This window comes from Cololabis saira, chromosome 5 (genome assembly GCF_033807715.1).
Source record: "Cololabis saira isolate AMF1-May2022 chromosome 5, fColSai1.1, whole genome shotgun sequence".
Taxonomy (NCBI): Eukaryota; Metazoa; Chordata; class Actinopteri; order Beloniformes; family Belonidae; genus Cololabis; species Cololabis saira.
In genome coordinates, this window is record NC_084591.1 from 16,415,233 (window position 1) to 16,430,420 (window position 15,188).

The window sequence follows — 15,188 nt, forward strand, 5'->3', positions numbered from 1 at the left end:
GGGATTTGTTCACGCACAATGGAGCTCTGAGGGAGGCTGGAGAAAAGAGAAAACTATTTACTACTGGAGAAGACTGTTTGGTGCATGGTAAACTTTGGCCAGCACCTTATTGTCTCTGGTGTCTATCATTTAATAGGGTAGTTGACATAATGAATGAGCCAGACCCACCTTCTGCCACTCCAGAAAGGCCCCTGCCTTATCTGAATTGAGAAGACCATTAGAGCCTCTCAGCCAATCACAACACAGCCCTGTAGCAAAGAGCAGGCCCGAAAGAAGAAGAGCAGAGAACTTTTGTCTACTTGGAGAGTTTAATGAAGTTGGCCTGGTCACTCAAGAAAGGATTAAAGGAGAATTTAATGTCACTGAACCGGAGTGTTTGGGTCACTATGTGAGCAGGATGATCTCAGTTCAGAGCTGTACCAGGAGGAATATGGCTGGCTTTCCTCCCGCTTTACCAGGGTTTGGCAGTTCAGGAAAGAGCTTTCTCATTGACAACTTGCTCAAGTCTCAGACACCTTCGGTTTGTCCAGAAAGAGCAGCAAGTGGACGCCTGAGACGAGCCGCATGTGAGCAGCCAAAGAGAACCTGGGGACATGAACACGGATCCCACCCACGGGAGCTTCTACCGCACTCAGGTGAGCTTTTTTTTTTTTTCCCCATCAAAATAAAAGTCATGAAACTGCTCCATTTTCATCCATCCATCTGTTTATTTTGAGTTTGATTACTGCAAAATATTTCAGTAGGTTTAGGATAGTGTAAAAACAAAAAGAAAAGTCTGGAAAAGTCAATATGATTGACAACAGGTTGGTAAAATAGATCAAATTCTTATTGTTGTGACACATGATGTTCTGAAAAAGACCAAGAGACTCGAGTGAAATCGTTGTATGCAAGACATAAAGAGAAGAAAAGAAACACTGCACAGTCGTGATATTTGGGCCTTCATGCAGCCGTGCCATAAAAACTGATCTGAAAAGTACAAAAGTCATTTTAGATTAGGGATGATCTTAAATGATTATTCCTAATCTAAAAAGTACTGCCAATTAGCATCGTCACTGCAAAACAAAATGCACAATTCAAAACCATGTTTAAACCAGATCCAGAAACAGTGCTGCCTTTTCTGAGCCAGACTGAGACGAAGTGGAAAACTCTCCTTGGGTATAAAACCGTTAGAAATGTTGAAAATCTAAACCCCATCACGTGGGATTTTCTAAAAGGTTTGTACTATAAAAGCCCACAGCATCGGGCACTGATATACATGAACACTAAAGAACAGACAGTTTTTTGAGCAGCATACTGTATGCAGCAAAAAAAAACTAAATTTTTTTGTGTTTTGCTAATCAAATGTAACAATTGACATGGTTCGCTGTATCAGAGTCCAGGTGACAAATGTGTAGAATAGCTCAGGACCAAATCTCTGTGAAACGTAACAAGTAGACCATAAACTGGTAATCCAGTGTAATCTTACATCAAACAACAGTAGGACAGCACCATATTTTGGTAACTACAGCAACTGAGCTCCCTATTCCCAAACACTTAAAAAGAAATGTTAAAAGAAGTTGTGAAGTTTATTTGTCAACATGGCACTATTCTTACTTTATTTGAATATGAAAATAGAATAAAATATGTGCATGCATTTCTCAAGAGTAAATATGTATCATCCATCCATCCATCATCTGTACCTGCTTATTCCTAATCTCAAATGTCTTCCGGGGTCTGAATACATTTCACACATTGCACTCTATTGTTAATTTACATTTTACGGAGCATCATGAGATTTATTGGGGAAAGTGAATTTCACACGTCACACTATGAGCTACATCTGATGGCTGTAAACTATCTTTGCAGGTGTGCTGAGTGGTATTTTCCTGCAGAGCCCGCAGTATCTGCTGGCATGCTGCGGTGGGTCCAGCCCCCCTCCTGTCTTCTCCAGTGAGTGTTTTATGCCTCATCAGCAATGCCTCAGCTGCTCTCTAAGCAGAAGCAGCAGGGTCTTCCATGCTCTCCACAGCTAATTACTGATGCAATGCCAAAGAGCTAATTCTCCGTTCAACTCTGCACAGCTCTATTCATAACCATTCACGGGTGTTTAGGATGGGGAGAAAGGGGTGGGTTGCAGGGCTTTTAAGAGTCCCAGAGGCCCCCTGTTTTGTACTTGCAAATCTGCACGTTTACCAGTGCAAATATGCAGAGCTAATAAACATCTTGTCCTCTGTCATATTAAGATGATAACAACTTGACGTCGACTCTTATTGAATAAGACAAATTATCTGAAAGCTTCGCACTCCCTCAGCACATTAGTAGGTTTGCTTGTGAAACCTCACAGTTTGGTGTTTCATTTTCAATCTGAATGAAATGTGACAACAGCCACGAAATGTATAATTGCATTTGAGATGCTGTCATTTTCAGCAGGAAGACTTAAATTTGTGTGTGAAATGCTTCACTGTATATCGGCTAGGACTTGTGTGCAGTACTACACTACATCTTGCCCATTGCATATTGCAGAAGTGATTAAGTCAAACATTTGTCTTCTTTTGACACTGTCCCTCAACAACTGGAAGTTATTAGTTGGTGCAACTTACGATGGCTGTCAACAGTTGTGCAGAAAAGCACAAATCATATAGCCCTCATCCCACAAGTGCCTGAAGTCTTCTTAGTAGGTTGACACTTTCCCACAGTGCCCGGCAACAAAACAATGCCGACGCTGGCCGTGACCAATCGGCACTTTCACTCCACCATCCACACGCGACCTCACAGCAATTTTTCACTGCAGCAATGAACTCCACTAGGCACAAAAAGCTCGCCTATTTCTCTGCAGAAGAGGGCTGGACAGGGAACATCCCCCGTGCATTGTGTGGGTAAAGAGCTTGGTTTGGCAACCCCCCTCCTTTCTCCTGTCCTTCAACGCTCATTCCTGCCCATTGGAGACCGCTCGACTAGGACATAAAGCATTCAGCTGAAAGTGACTTTTATAGACTTATTCGAGCTCATCTTCACATACAAACTGGCTTCAAACATGCAAGAGAAAAGATTTAGTGTCGGGCCACTGAGCCATCGAGTAATGGCATTTCCATTGTGCAACTCTATTGTTGGTGTCCCACTGGGCTCAATAGTTGGCTCACTACGGCAGACACACACGTTGCCCGGGAATGACCTGGTAATCAGCTATTTAAGTGAGAGCTATTGAGCTCCAATTGATAAGTGAGAAGCATGTCCAAACCCGTTTTGTGCTCCCCAGAGGTGGTCCATGTGCAGATTTGTCGTACAGATTAAAAAGCCTATCTTGAATGGATCATATAAATTGTTTCACTTGACTTTTGTTGTGCGTGCACCTGTGAGTAAAACACTGTGGGATTGGTCCTCACAGGTCACCAAATCCCCTTTTTCACAGTTGAATCAGCATTCTATTCCATTTAGTCATACCCAGTTTGTTAAATTGAACCATCATTAAGAGCAAAAAAGTGCATACAATGGAAATACCCATAAATCATCCTGGTCTGAAAAAAAAAGCATATTCTAAAGTGAAGCCTACTAATTTTTTATCTGGATATGTCTAAATTGTTAATAATGTAATGTAATTTCCACATTATCAACTGTTAGTTTAGCTTTTTTGATCTCCACACCACCTCTTAATTGCAGGCTGCTATATCTGCTTTGTACAACTGGGAAAAACCTGTAAATCGGCTAGACAGAAAGTACTTAATACCAATAATTATTGTTCCAAAGCCCAAGTGAACATCAAAGATGTTTATCTAGAACAAAAACTCCCCTTCCGGTTAATTCGCTGACATTTATCTGTTTTCCTTTGTGCAAATGTATTTTCCAGAGCCAACAAATGTTCAGACGTGGTCTACTAACGCAAGCCCTAAATCACGTAAAGGGATCCTTCGAAGGGCTGTGTTCTCTGAGGAGCAAAGGAAGGAGCTGGAGAGAACATTTCGGAGACAGAAGTACATCAGCAAAACAGACAGACACAAACTGGCAGCTGATCTCAGTCTCAAGGAGTCACAGGTAACCATTTGGTATGATCCTATTTCTTAATGAGATCCTAAAAGGCAAAAACAGAAAAGTGACAGAAAACCTCCTTCTATTCAGTGGCTTCAACAAACATTGATGCACTATCTGTAGACGTAGTATAGAGACAGATATTACCATGGATACCCACCACTGCCTATTATCTCCAATAGCTAAAAACAACTGAACTACAAAAGTTAACTCAAACGCTTTCTCACTCTCCTTTTGTCGTAGGTAAAGATCTGGTTCCAGAACCGCCGTATGAAATGGAGGAACAGCAAAGAGAAAGAAGTTCACAACGTTCGCTCCCCGATGGATGAACTCATGGCCAGAGGTCTTGCTCAGGAGGAGGAAGAACCAACACAAGATACAGCTAATTCAACAACAGAGAGCACATTGGCAAAAAAGACTCCGTGCCATACATGAGAGGCAGTGAAGAGTTGAAGCCAACGTTCCACATTCAGAAATCACTCAGCAAAGACTGCAGTATGGAGTTCATTATCAGTGCAGACTAACACTGTTAATCCTAAATGTTCTTGGAGTGGAAAGTCATGTTTTGTTGCATTATACTAGATTTTACAGCTTGGTCAGTCATTTTATTCCCAAAAGATTCCCATATTCAATTGTAATTGCAATCCCACAAAGGCCAAAATGAATCAATTCATGTTTCATTGCATTTGCATATGAAACTTATAAAAGTTTTGTTGATGTTGGTAAGCTTTACAATAATACTTTGTTCTAAAAAAAAAAAAAAATCCTTCAAATTCTGTTTATAGTTATATCTCAGTTGGTACAAGGTGTAAATATCTTTTTTTCATGATCTTGAATTATTCGGCAAGACTGTAAATTAAGTGTTTATGAGAATACCAATTTACACTTTGCTTATCTTGTTTAGGACTGTGGAGCAAATGGTGTAAATATCTTTTTTCATGATCTCGAATTATTTGGCAAAACTGTAAATTAAGTGTTTATGAGAATACCAATTTACACTTTGCTCATCTTTTTAAAGACTGTGGAGCAAAGTCATTTTTAATTTAAAAAATAAACACTTTCAACAATTATTATAATCTATTAACAACAAGTGGTAGCATTATTTCTATAGGTAAATGTTTATGTATGCATGAAATGCATTAGATGTCAGTAAATGTTGCAAAAACGAGGTTAACGTTTGACTGGAGCTACTGCTTTTGGGTAAAACTGTGAGGGAGAAGATCTCTTCTTCCTCAGGAGATGTACACAGTGTTACATTAGAACAACAAAACATTTAAAACAATGTGTGTTTGTTTTTCCTTAAACTATACAGGAACCAAAAATACCATTGCGTATGAGAACAAAAAACAGTTTCTTAACCTTCTCTGATATTTTTGCCAGTGTTTCTGTCTGCTCAACAACTGGCTGTGATTTCCTGAGTCTTTTTGTACTTTTGGTGTTTAAAGTCCCGATTCTGATCCTGAGTCACGCTCCTGTACAGTTTTAAATATTCACAGTAAGAACAATCCCTTTGGCGCCATGTGTTTGGCATTTCTATTGTCTGATGACGTTCTTGCTGTGCAGATGGAAACCTACTGCACAGTGACGTCCACAACTCCTGATGATGAAAGAATACCAGACCAAGGCTGTTGAATGGTGATGGATTATTAAATTCAAGGACGAAAAACCACCATAAAATCAGAGTGGGGATCCATGTAGATGTGTTGTATCTTTAAAAAGTCTTGTCTGAGGAAGGAACTGACATCCAGCTTGATGGCGATGCTACATTTGACCAGCTCAGGTTTGGTTCAGAGACTGCAGGTACACCAGGGTAAAAACAGTAAAACTAAACTAAAATACAGTATTTAGGAGAATAAAAGTCAGAAATGTACTTTAAACCCTTGTAGTATTTGAGAAATGTAACGCATTTTCTTTTTAATATCTACTCATAGCTGACATTCAAAGAAAAGATCATTTTTTTTGCAAGTGACATGCCTCACCTGGCGCTTTAGAGCAGACACACTGACACGTTATGAGTGAACATTAATGTAGTTATAAACTGACATACATGCTTATATAAAATTATAAATCTTAATTGTGCCATTTGACTACAAGTCAAAACCTTCCTTCCTCATGTGAGCTACAATGCAACAGACATAAAGGTTCCCAGCACATTTATATATCACTTTAATGTCAAATGTCAAAATTGCATTCAATTTAAATAAATTAATTATTTGTGTTGAACACAGGCTTTTCATGAAACATTAATAAGTTTACATTTACAACTTAAAAAAAAAAAGGTTCAGGCCTCCAGAAATTAAATGAATCAATAAATAAATGAATAAAGCTGTGCAGCTCTGAGGCATGAATCCAGGAACCCTGCTGATCGTGAGAGCTATCAGACTCAACCTCCCGCCCTTGTATCTGGCATGAAAGCTGTCAAAATTGCTTTTTATAATGACAAATTTAGCAGCACCGCAGTCACACAGAAACTATTTTCCACCTTCAAATCGCTCCTCAACCCTCCTCAGCTACCACCATCCACTTTAATCTCGGCTATCAGCTTTGTCTCTTCTTGTCACAGAGGTTGGCAGCTATCAGTATCCAGTTCTTTATGTAGAAAATCTTCCTGTCAGCCGTGTGGTAAATTCAAAAGAATTCAAGTTTCCACCCATAAAAGCAAGTTTCCATCCTGAAGTGTGATCTACTCAACCCTTTGCACTTTTACAGCCCCATGCAGCTCTACTGTCAATCGCTGGGGCATTTTTTAGCAGTATTTCATCTGAACCCCTACAACTTTAACTTGACTTCACATGCCCAAAGAATTTGCTCCCACTAATTCATCTGGGTTCTTTTCGTGGTTTTCAGCAAAGTTTAAAGCTAGCAGCGCTAGGCTAAAGGCCAAGAAATCTTTTCTTCTTTTTCCAATTTCTGCGTGAGGTTTTACAGAAAATTTTTATTCTGCCAACTGGTAAACCAATTCTGAAGTCACTCGCCCGGCTGTTTTTCAGAATGAAAGCGTGAGAAGCCCTTTTCTCCCCGGTGTCATTTCCACACCACAGCTCCGTGTCTAAATACCGCCTAATACTGCTGCAACTGTGTTTCAGTTTCAACTTAACTTCAGTCAGTTATTTCCTGAGTCTTTTCCATATTGGTTAAATTTTAAAATCTTTATTTTCATATGGTTCATCAACTCTTTCCATGATGCAGTTTTGCAAAGAAAAAAAAAGCACAAAGGTCAAAAACTGAAAGAACCCTTGTTCAAATACTTGGTTTTAGGGGTCGCCACCTCCTGACACAACTCTCCACATTTTGATCCAGGACTGAGACCAGCGCTATGAGAACACGGGCTTGTGAATCCTTAGTTGTACAAGCCAGTGGCCAAGGTTAGTTCAGCTAAATACAAATCATTCAAATACTGAGTTTCAGTAATGAATGCAGTTTCATTTCTGAAAGCAGTCACTTTTAGCAGTAACTTCTAGCACTGGCATGGCAGCACCTTTGTCCAACTGGACTCACAGCAGTCTGTCCAGCACTGATCCAGCTGGATATGGCTATGTAATTTCTTGCTTGTGTTGTTCTCTCAGATGTAAGTCGCTTTGGATAAAAGGCTAAATGACAGTAGTAGTAGTAGTAGTAGTAGTAGTAGTAGTAACAAAATATATTAACTTTTGTAGCAATATGTTTACTTTCAGGACAAAATTAGTTTGCATATATGTGTCTTAAACTCAAACAAAGATGTTTTGTGTAAAAAGAGATACAATTTTGAATCTTCTGACACTATTATAGGTATAAAGGCTTTGTAATGATGCTGGGTCACTTCAAACTTGTGATTTCTTCGCTAGGCTTAGTAGCATGACAATGATTGGTAAGGAATTGATACTTGCAAGCCATTGGTTAAGCCAGCTGTCAATCAAACTCTCCATAATATAAATACATTTATTTCTTTATGTAAATTCACCTGATATGGTACAAAGAAATGAGAAATCCAGCTATGGAAACCAAAACTCTGTGTTTGAAACAGGCTGTAAATACTGTATGTTTTTTTTGTCTGCAAAGTTGGACATTTTGACTTGGAAATGAATGGGGATTGTCTCATGTGGAGCCTGCTCCTAGTGGTCAGTCAATGAACTGCAATTTCTGTTTGAAAACATTAGATAAAATGGCTTTCAATGATTTTGAATATATTTGAAATTAACTGTTTTTGATTGGACTGTATTGGACTTGTCTTATGTGTATCATGCCTTAAAATCACCTTTGCTGTTAACTGGTGATACAGTATGGAAATAAAGGATGAAAAAAGGTGAACATTTAATGAATGCTTTTCAATTAAGCAAACTGAAACTAGAAAGGAAAATACATACAGTATTTTGCTAACTAGAAAATATTTCAAACTGTAATTCAGTCAAACTTAAAGATAGACCCAAGCAGGATGACACAGGACTGTCAGCCTTCATTATTAGTAATGAGAAATAAACTAAAAGAAACCATGATAAGATGGAAATGGATCAAGTAGAACCACAACGGAAACTCACACTGAGCTGCAAATAATCATAATAATGACAATTATAATATCAATAGTAAACAGAAAAAAGGATCTAATAATGGCATCATTTTTAAAGTGTGTAACAGTGTTTCTATAGAGATGGAATAACAATGAAATGCCTTCACTGCTACCCAACTGTGTCAGGTAATTAGTCCTCAATAAGAAACTAATAATATTCAAACATTCATTTATTTTAAATTAGAAGCCAGCCCTCCATCTGTGAAGGGTACCGACATGAACACGTTGATGTTGAGCTCGCTCATTGTTCAGCAACTCTAGCTCTGTTCAACCTGGTGGTGAAAACAAGCCTATTCAGATGTAAAGTGGGTGATTTATCGTCTCATTAGTGGTACATTGTACAAGTCGCCTGCGGTGACTACAGCCATAAGTCTTTGTGAACAGCTGGACGTCTTATCAGAGCCACTTCTGACATAAATGGACGCTGCAGTTCCACGTCAGTGCTGTGCAGCTCTAGTCATGGACCACCTTGTGGAGACAGAGGTGTGAAATGAGGGGCAGTGGGAGCTACAAAGGCCCTTGCTTAACCCGTTGATAAATTACAGTTGGTTTATTATAACGAGGATAAGAAAATAGGTTTATAAAGCCAAAAACCCTGGGAATAATAAAAAATAAACATCACATCGATCAGAGTGATTTTACAGGACAAATATTTTATTGTCATCTTTTTTTTTTTTTACACAAAATATTAAAAGACGTCATAAATACACCATTTTCCTTATAGAAAATAAAATATATCCATTTACACTTATTAATACTATTTACAGGTTTGAGTGCATCATATTACAGCATGATAAGACAGCAGAAATGAGAGAGTGTGGTCTGATTCTGGGCTCCAGTTGTTCTACATAGGTTTTTAACATCTGTGATGCTTCCACTTGCGAGTGGCCTGCGCGATGCCCGCGTCCTTCTTGTGCCAGGGAAAGAGACGCGTCAGAGCGACTGTGCCGTCCGGCTGCACGGAGCCAGTCAGCACGTAAAGCTGGGACCGGCCCGGACGCACCAGGGCACCGGCACATCGGAGGTTGATGAGGAGCCACTGCTGGAGTAAATGCTTTGTGTCGTAAGGCAACAGCGGTCCCTGGCGGATAAACTCGACCCTGCCGTCCACCTGAAATTCAGACTCCCCCGTCGGATGGCGAAGACGATGAAGTTTGGCGGTGACAGCTGTGGAAAAGGGAAGAAATGAAACATCTGAAAAACTGACGGCTGTGACAGATAACGACGAGCTCCGTCAGATCACACCGGAGAACTCATGAGAAGCTTTGAGACGTACCGAAGTCGTTGTGGCAAAATGCACCCAGGACTGTCTTCCCTGCAGGAGACTCTTCTACAGAAGGACAGTTTTGGCAAGCAGGTTTGGGCAATCCTGTAATCAAAAGCAACAACATGACTTAACCAAAGATTAAAATATTGTAACTACATGCAATGGAGAAGATCAAGCACACGGTAGTAAATTCAGGATTGAATAAGCACCTTTGGCAAAGTTGCTGAATTTTGCATGAGGAGTAAGACACACGTCTTCCTCGGCAGGGAAGCGGTCGCAGTCGAGAGCCTCGGGCCACGGGTGTCCCTGGCACGTTAACACCGGAGCACAGCTGTCTCTCACTGCCACACACAGGCTGCGGCAGGGCTGGATAAAACTACGGAAAGAAAATGTGACATAGAAATTAAGCATCCGCTTTATTTTCTTTTTGGAGGTAACATTTTTAGAAATATTGGCAGTTAAAAATACATGTGCATCAACTTACGCGTCGAGACAGACGGGGGCGATGATGGAGCAGAGGAAGGCCTGGGCTTGAGGGTGGCAGCCGGTCTGCAAAAGGGGCCTCCAGTCCTCCGAACGTGGCACCACCTCGCCTTCCAAGTTACTGTGGCCCAGGAAGTTGGGCAACCGCATCTCGGAGTATCCAACATCTTTGCAGACCCTCATCTGGTTGGGGATGGCGACACAACGAGTGGACTGACCCATGTCAAAAGCCAGTGAAGAAGATGCCATGGCAACGAGAGCCACAATGAAGAACGCAGCCATACTGGAAGGCTTCCCGAGTCCAGAAAGTACACTACTGTAGGTGAAAGCGATGGGTTTTCTGTGAGGTTGTCAGCCCTGTGCTGTCGCTTAGTGACTTTGCTACTGATGCAGCTTCCTTTATATACAGTTGGGACAGCCAGCCCAATCAGTCTCTAAGTCTGTTATCAACTACCTATCAAAAGACGTAGAGACGATGTGTTTGGAGACAACAGCTTGTTTTGTGATTGTTGCAGACAGAGAGGGGGCCGTGAACAGATGGAGGGTGTGTAGGCTAGGGGGCAGGGAGGGGGACAATGAGCAATCGCATCCCAGCTTTCACTTGGAAAGACCAGTAACACAATCTGCTTCATTTGCTTGTGTGGGCCAGAGAGCTGCATTAATGTGAAGCCTTACAGCGAAGAAGTTGCTTCATAGCTGAAAGTTTAAGAACTTTTAGAGCTTTCCATCCCGGAAGAAATGCCTCCCTCATTCTTTAAGCCTTTTTTTTTTGTTTTTTACATGTGTACCTGCTTCATCACTGCACAGTTTCACGAGCAAAAGCATTTCCACGTGTCATTAGCGAAATGCAATCTAAGGTATTTATCAGCCCAACTTCTGCGCTTAACTGTCGTACCCGTAATGCCAAAGCAAAACAGTCGCGACTTTACCTATATTATTACACCTCCCGAGGCTTTATGAAAGACAGGTTACAAGAAGGTACAAAACACTGCCGTGGATGTAAATTCTAAGGTTTTGCAAATCAGGACAGAATAAATCAAACTTATCTAGTCTTTACCAGGTCTTAAAATTGGTTAAATACAAGTTCAAGTGAACAGGAACGGCATGAGTGGCTAGAATAAGAATAAAAATAATATTAATAATAATAGTACATTTTATTTGTAAGACGCCGTTCACGGCACTCAAGGTCGCCGTGCAACAATTAGAAGATAGGAAACACAATGGAATAACAGAAAACAGCAGAGTTTGCAGCGGAACATAAAAGGTGGACATTATTATTCAAATGTCTGTCTGAACGAGTAGGTTCTGAGATCTGACTTAAAAACTGAAAGTCAATATTCCTGATGTCGGGGGGGAGGGAGTTGCAGAGACGAGGGGCAGAGCGGCTGAAGGCTGTAGACCCCATGGTGGACAGACGTGCTGGGGGGGACAGTCGGGCTGATGGAGGAGGCAGATCTGAGAGGCCGGGCGGGGATTTTGATGTATAGGAGGGAGCGAGGTTATAGTTGTTAAATGTCAACTATTGTTTTACAACAACAATGACGAACTGCAGCAGCAGAAGCAAGTACACCGTAGGCAAGTAGCAGCCGGGTGCTGGTAGTCAAAGGCGTTGCTTGAGAGATTTATAAAAGTCCTTTTGGCAGTTTGCTTGTCTGAATCCTTCGCGCACATATGAACACAACAGCAAGGAGGAAAGACATCAGCAACCCTCTTGGAAAAGCAATTGTTGCCATTTTATCTGTTAGGGATTATCAGGCTACTCCCTACAATTTACCGTTTGTTATTTTCCAGGGACAAAGATTATTCACAAGTGGAAAACAGTCATGAAAGCTGGCAATCTTTCCAGGAGTGGATGTCTGAAAGAAAGAAGAGAAAACTAAAGTACAGGATGTGTGAAATGGACAGAGCCATAAGTCTGTCCAGTTCACCGTTGTTCCAACTTGTCGCTGACAGATACACCAGCGATTTATCTGTTGTTTCGGCGTACTAAGTCAGCCATAAAAGACAAATACTAACAAACTGAAAACATACATACAGCCACCTATCATGGCAGAGTTTGTTCAGTAAATTGAGTCCCTTAAAGTAGATCTGCATTGGGACAAAGGAATGAGTCCAATCAAATGGTGATACATAGCTTGACTAAAATGCGCATTTAAACTAAACCACTTGCTCAAACATGAACTCTTGTGTATCTCTGAATATTCTGGAGTCAACGCTGAGGCCATTCGTGAGGCGACAAAAACCGGATGAGATTCGATAACGCAACAAGTAATTGTGATATTGTAGTCCATGCTGTGCCACTGAATCTTTTTAATAAAAAGATGAAAGAACATTTTAAATATAATTGCAAGCATCCCATTCAAGAGACCAAAGACACAGGCACTTATACGTCTCATGTTCACCATCTCATGTGTTTAAGCCTCTTAATCCAACAACAGAACGACGTCACATCACTATTTTTTTTTTAAGACGTCGTCTGTCTCCAGATTTAGATGTATATCTGAGGCTGATGCCTGCGGGCCCCTCCCTCGTAAATCTGAGCTCTCTAATGGACTGGGCTTGTCGGGGTTCAAAGTAAAGTCCACTCTGATTGGCCCTGGTCCTATTAACCTGGCTGCATCCCAGCCTCGTCTGCAACAAGGAGAATGCAAATGCAGCCAGCCAGAGCTTAGCTCCGTTTTACAGCCCGATCTGATGAGTGGAGGCTGGTTCCAGATCGGGTAGACGAGCGCAGCCTGTAAGAGGGGACTAACTGGGCAATTAGAGTCACAGACTAATTTGGGAGAACAATAGGTCCACACATTTAACAAGCTCTCCCTGCCAGGAGCCCAGCAGGGGTCTGTTGTTGGGCCTAATGGTTGCCCCGTAGACACGGTGTCTGTGTGGGTAATGTGTTGCCTGCCTCAACCTCAGTTAATGAGAGGGTGATAGTGGCATGAGCCGAATGTTTGAGCACTTGTCCAAGAAAACATTAAAACAGTCCAGCCAGGACAATTGGCCTCGGGCGTTGACCGTCACTGTCTTCTTGTAACCCAGACTAAAACATAACTTTGCCTCTCGAGACGTTTAACATACTTACAGGGTAACATATTCTCAGTTTTGACATATACACATATATTTTACCCTCCACATTACTTTATTGAATACTATTCAATAGATTGTTGAAATTGGGAAAAATACATAATCTAATTTATATATATATACATACACACATACACACACACACACAATATATATATATATATATATATATATATATTTTAACATTTTATATTTGAAGCCGGCAGCTTTTTTGAAAGAGAATAAAGCGTTTGGCTGCTTTCTTCATATTATTAGCATTATAATGCACCAGGTGTACCTAATGTTTTTAACAGAGACAGGTTTGATGTGCAGGTAAGCTGCTCTACAAAGGTTCCTTTGTTCTATGAAACGCACAGTTTGGATTAGCATCATGTATTCAACAAGCAAGGCCTTCCCTGAAAAAGATGTGTTCATAACTGAATACAAAGCTCCCCATTTACCATATATGGTGCTTTTACTTCACTAAGCGACCTTCGGAGATCGTGGACTTTTTGGTCTCTCTTCAGGCCAAAGGAGGACGAGTCCAAGACTTTGATCTGTCAGACCACAAGAGTTCCCATTTCACAACACTCGACCTCAAATTAGCTTGTTCCCAGAAAATGTGGTGGCATTTCTGAATCTTTGTATACATTCCTTCCCTGCATGGTAGAAGTTCAGCTCACATTCGTCAGCCTCTGTTGGTCGAGTATGGTTTTCATTACTTTTCCTAAAGTCACGCTGCAATTTCAAAGGCTGAATCTCATCAGACTTTATTGCAAATCTGCTTTTCGTTTAGCAGCACGTTAATTCCCGTAGCTCTAACTCAAAGCCGCATCGGGAATTTGATTAAACTTTCAACCTTTTTTTTTTTTGTTTTGTTCAAAAACAAAATCACAATACCTGCAGCACTGCTTTTCTTTACGCACCAACCATTTTGTCTCTTGGTGTTTGTATCGCCATATTTATGGACACTTTAAAAGCGTTTCTGCATACGTCAGCCACTGGCTGTTGCATTAACACATTTTATTGCTGTGGTAAAAGCACTGTTTTGTGTGCTTAGCGGTTCATAAAAGCAAGCACACTTCATGCAGAGTGGTATTGTATAATTCGGTAAAACCGATGCTATGATGCTTAACAACAGAGACGAGTGCCTGAAGCTCACAAGAGCACCTTCACAACACATTACTGGAAAAAACACACCAGCTCAAGCTTCATATCAGTTTGCATATGCTCATGATTCAAACATTTGAGCATCACAATATATAGTAGTTTTTAAAGAGTTCTCTGGTACAGTCTTCAGCAGCAGAGTGGGAGCAGAGAACAAACACCTGAGACATACATCAAAGAAAGAGTGCTGTTTGAAAAGAGAAGGACGGGGTGTCTAAGCTGGGCTCCCTCACAGGAGAGCAAACTCAGATAAAAGCTGTCTGCCCTTGTACAGAGAAGGCTCATTAAGTGAAAACACTGAACCCCCACTTGCCTCCTTTCTCCCCTCCTCCCCCTTTCCATCTCGCCGGGCTCCAGGAGGACTGACAGTCCTTGCACAGACTGTCAATAGCACTCAATTGTCACATCCAGTCTCCAAGCTTTATAGGCAGACGCTGCCACACCGACAGCAGCAGACGGCTCGCTCCCTAGAAACCGCTGACAAGTGCAGAGGTGAAAGCAGCCCACATAAAAGTTTGAATCTTATCCCGTATCTAATTTGTCATTTTCATCAAAAAGCCGAAAGGACACTGTGAAATTGCTGGTGTAATAAAAGTCAATTTGGTGCCATTCAAATGCTTTTATACAATTATTATTATTGCACAGCCCAATTTTATGAGCACACTA

The 15,188-nt window shown here is 41.0% G+C and overlaps 2 protein-coding genes across 2 annotated transcripts; one reads left to right on the plus strand and one right to left on the minus strand.

The window, feature by feature from the left end:
• Positions 1-308: 308 nt before the first annotated feature.
• dbx2 (developing brain homeobox 2) lies at positions 309-4,724 on the plus strand. The gene is made up of 4 exons (XM_061722487.1): positions 309-635; positions 1,846-1,929; positions 3,824-4,008; positions 4,246-4,724. Exons 1-4 carry the CDS (start codon positions 398-400, stop codon positions 4,435-4,437), a joined length of 699 nt encoding a protein of 232 aa, XP_061578471.1. The 5' UTR covers positions 309-397; the 3' UTR covers positions 4,438-4,724.
• A 4,677-nt stretch (positions 4,725-9,401) lies between these two features.
• szl (sizzled) lies at positions 9,402-10,577 on the minus strand. The gene is made up of 4 exons (XM_061722488.1): positions 10,297-10,577; positions 10,022-10,188; positions 9,822-9,914; positions 9,402-9,712 (listed from the first exon to the last, which is right to left on the minus strand). The coding sequence occupies exons 1-4, from the start codon at positions 10,575-10,577 to the stop codon at positions 9,402-9,404; spliced, it is 852 nt and encodes a 283-aa protein (XP_061578472.1).
• Positions 10,578-15,188: the final 4,611 nt, after the last annotated feature.

What these genes read in the sequence shown, in the direction of transcription:
- dbx2 (XM_061722487.1), top strand. Translation starts at nt 398, where the DNA reads ATGATCTCAGTTCAGAGCTGTACCAGGAGGAATATGGCTGGCTTTCCT. An exon ending in CCCCCCTCCTGTCTTCTCCA is followed by an intron (nt 1,930 to 3,823) that starts GTGAGTGTTTTA and finishes TGTATTTTCCAG; the next exon opens with AGCCAACAAATGTTCAGACG. An exon ending in TCAGTCTCAAGGAGTCACAG is followed by an intron (nt 4,009 to 4,245) that starts GTAACCATTTGG and finishes CTTTTGTCGTAG; the next exon opens with GTAAAGATCTGGTTCCAGAA.
- szl (XM_061722488.1), bottom strand. Translation starts at nt 10,577, where the DNA reads ATGGCTGCGTTCTTCATTGTGGCTCTCGTTGCCATGGCATCTTCTTCA. An exon ending in GCCCCCGTCTGTCTCGACGC is followed by an intron (nt 10,189 to 10,296) that starts GTAAGTTGATGC and finishes TTCTTTCCGTAG; the next exon opens with TTTTATCCAGCCCTGCCGCA. An exon ending in ATTTTGCCACAACGACTTCG is followed by an intron (nt 9,713 to 9,821) that starts GTACGTCTCAAA and finishes CCTTTTCCACAG; the next exon opens with CTGTCACCGCCAAACTTCAT.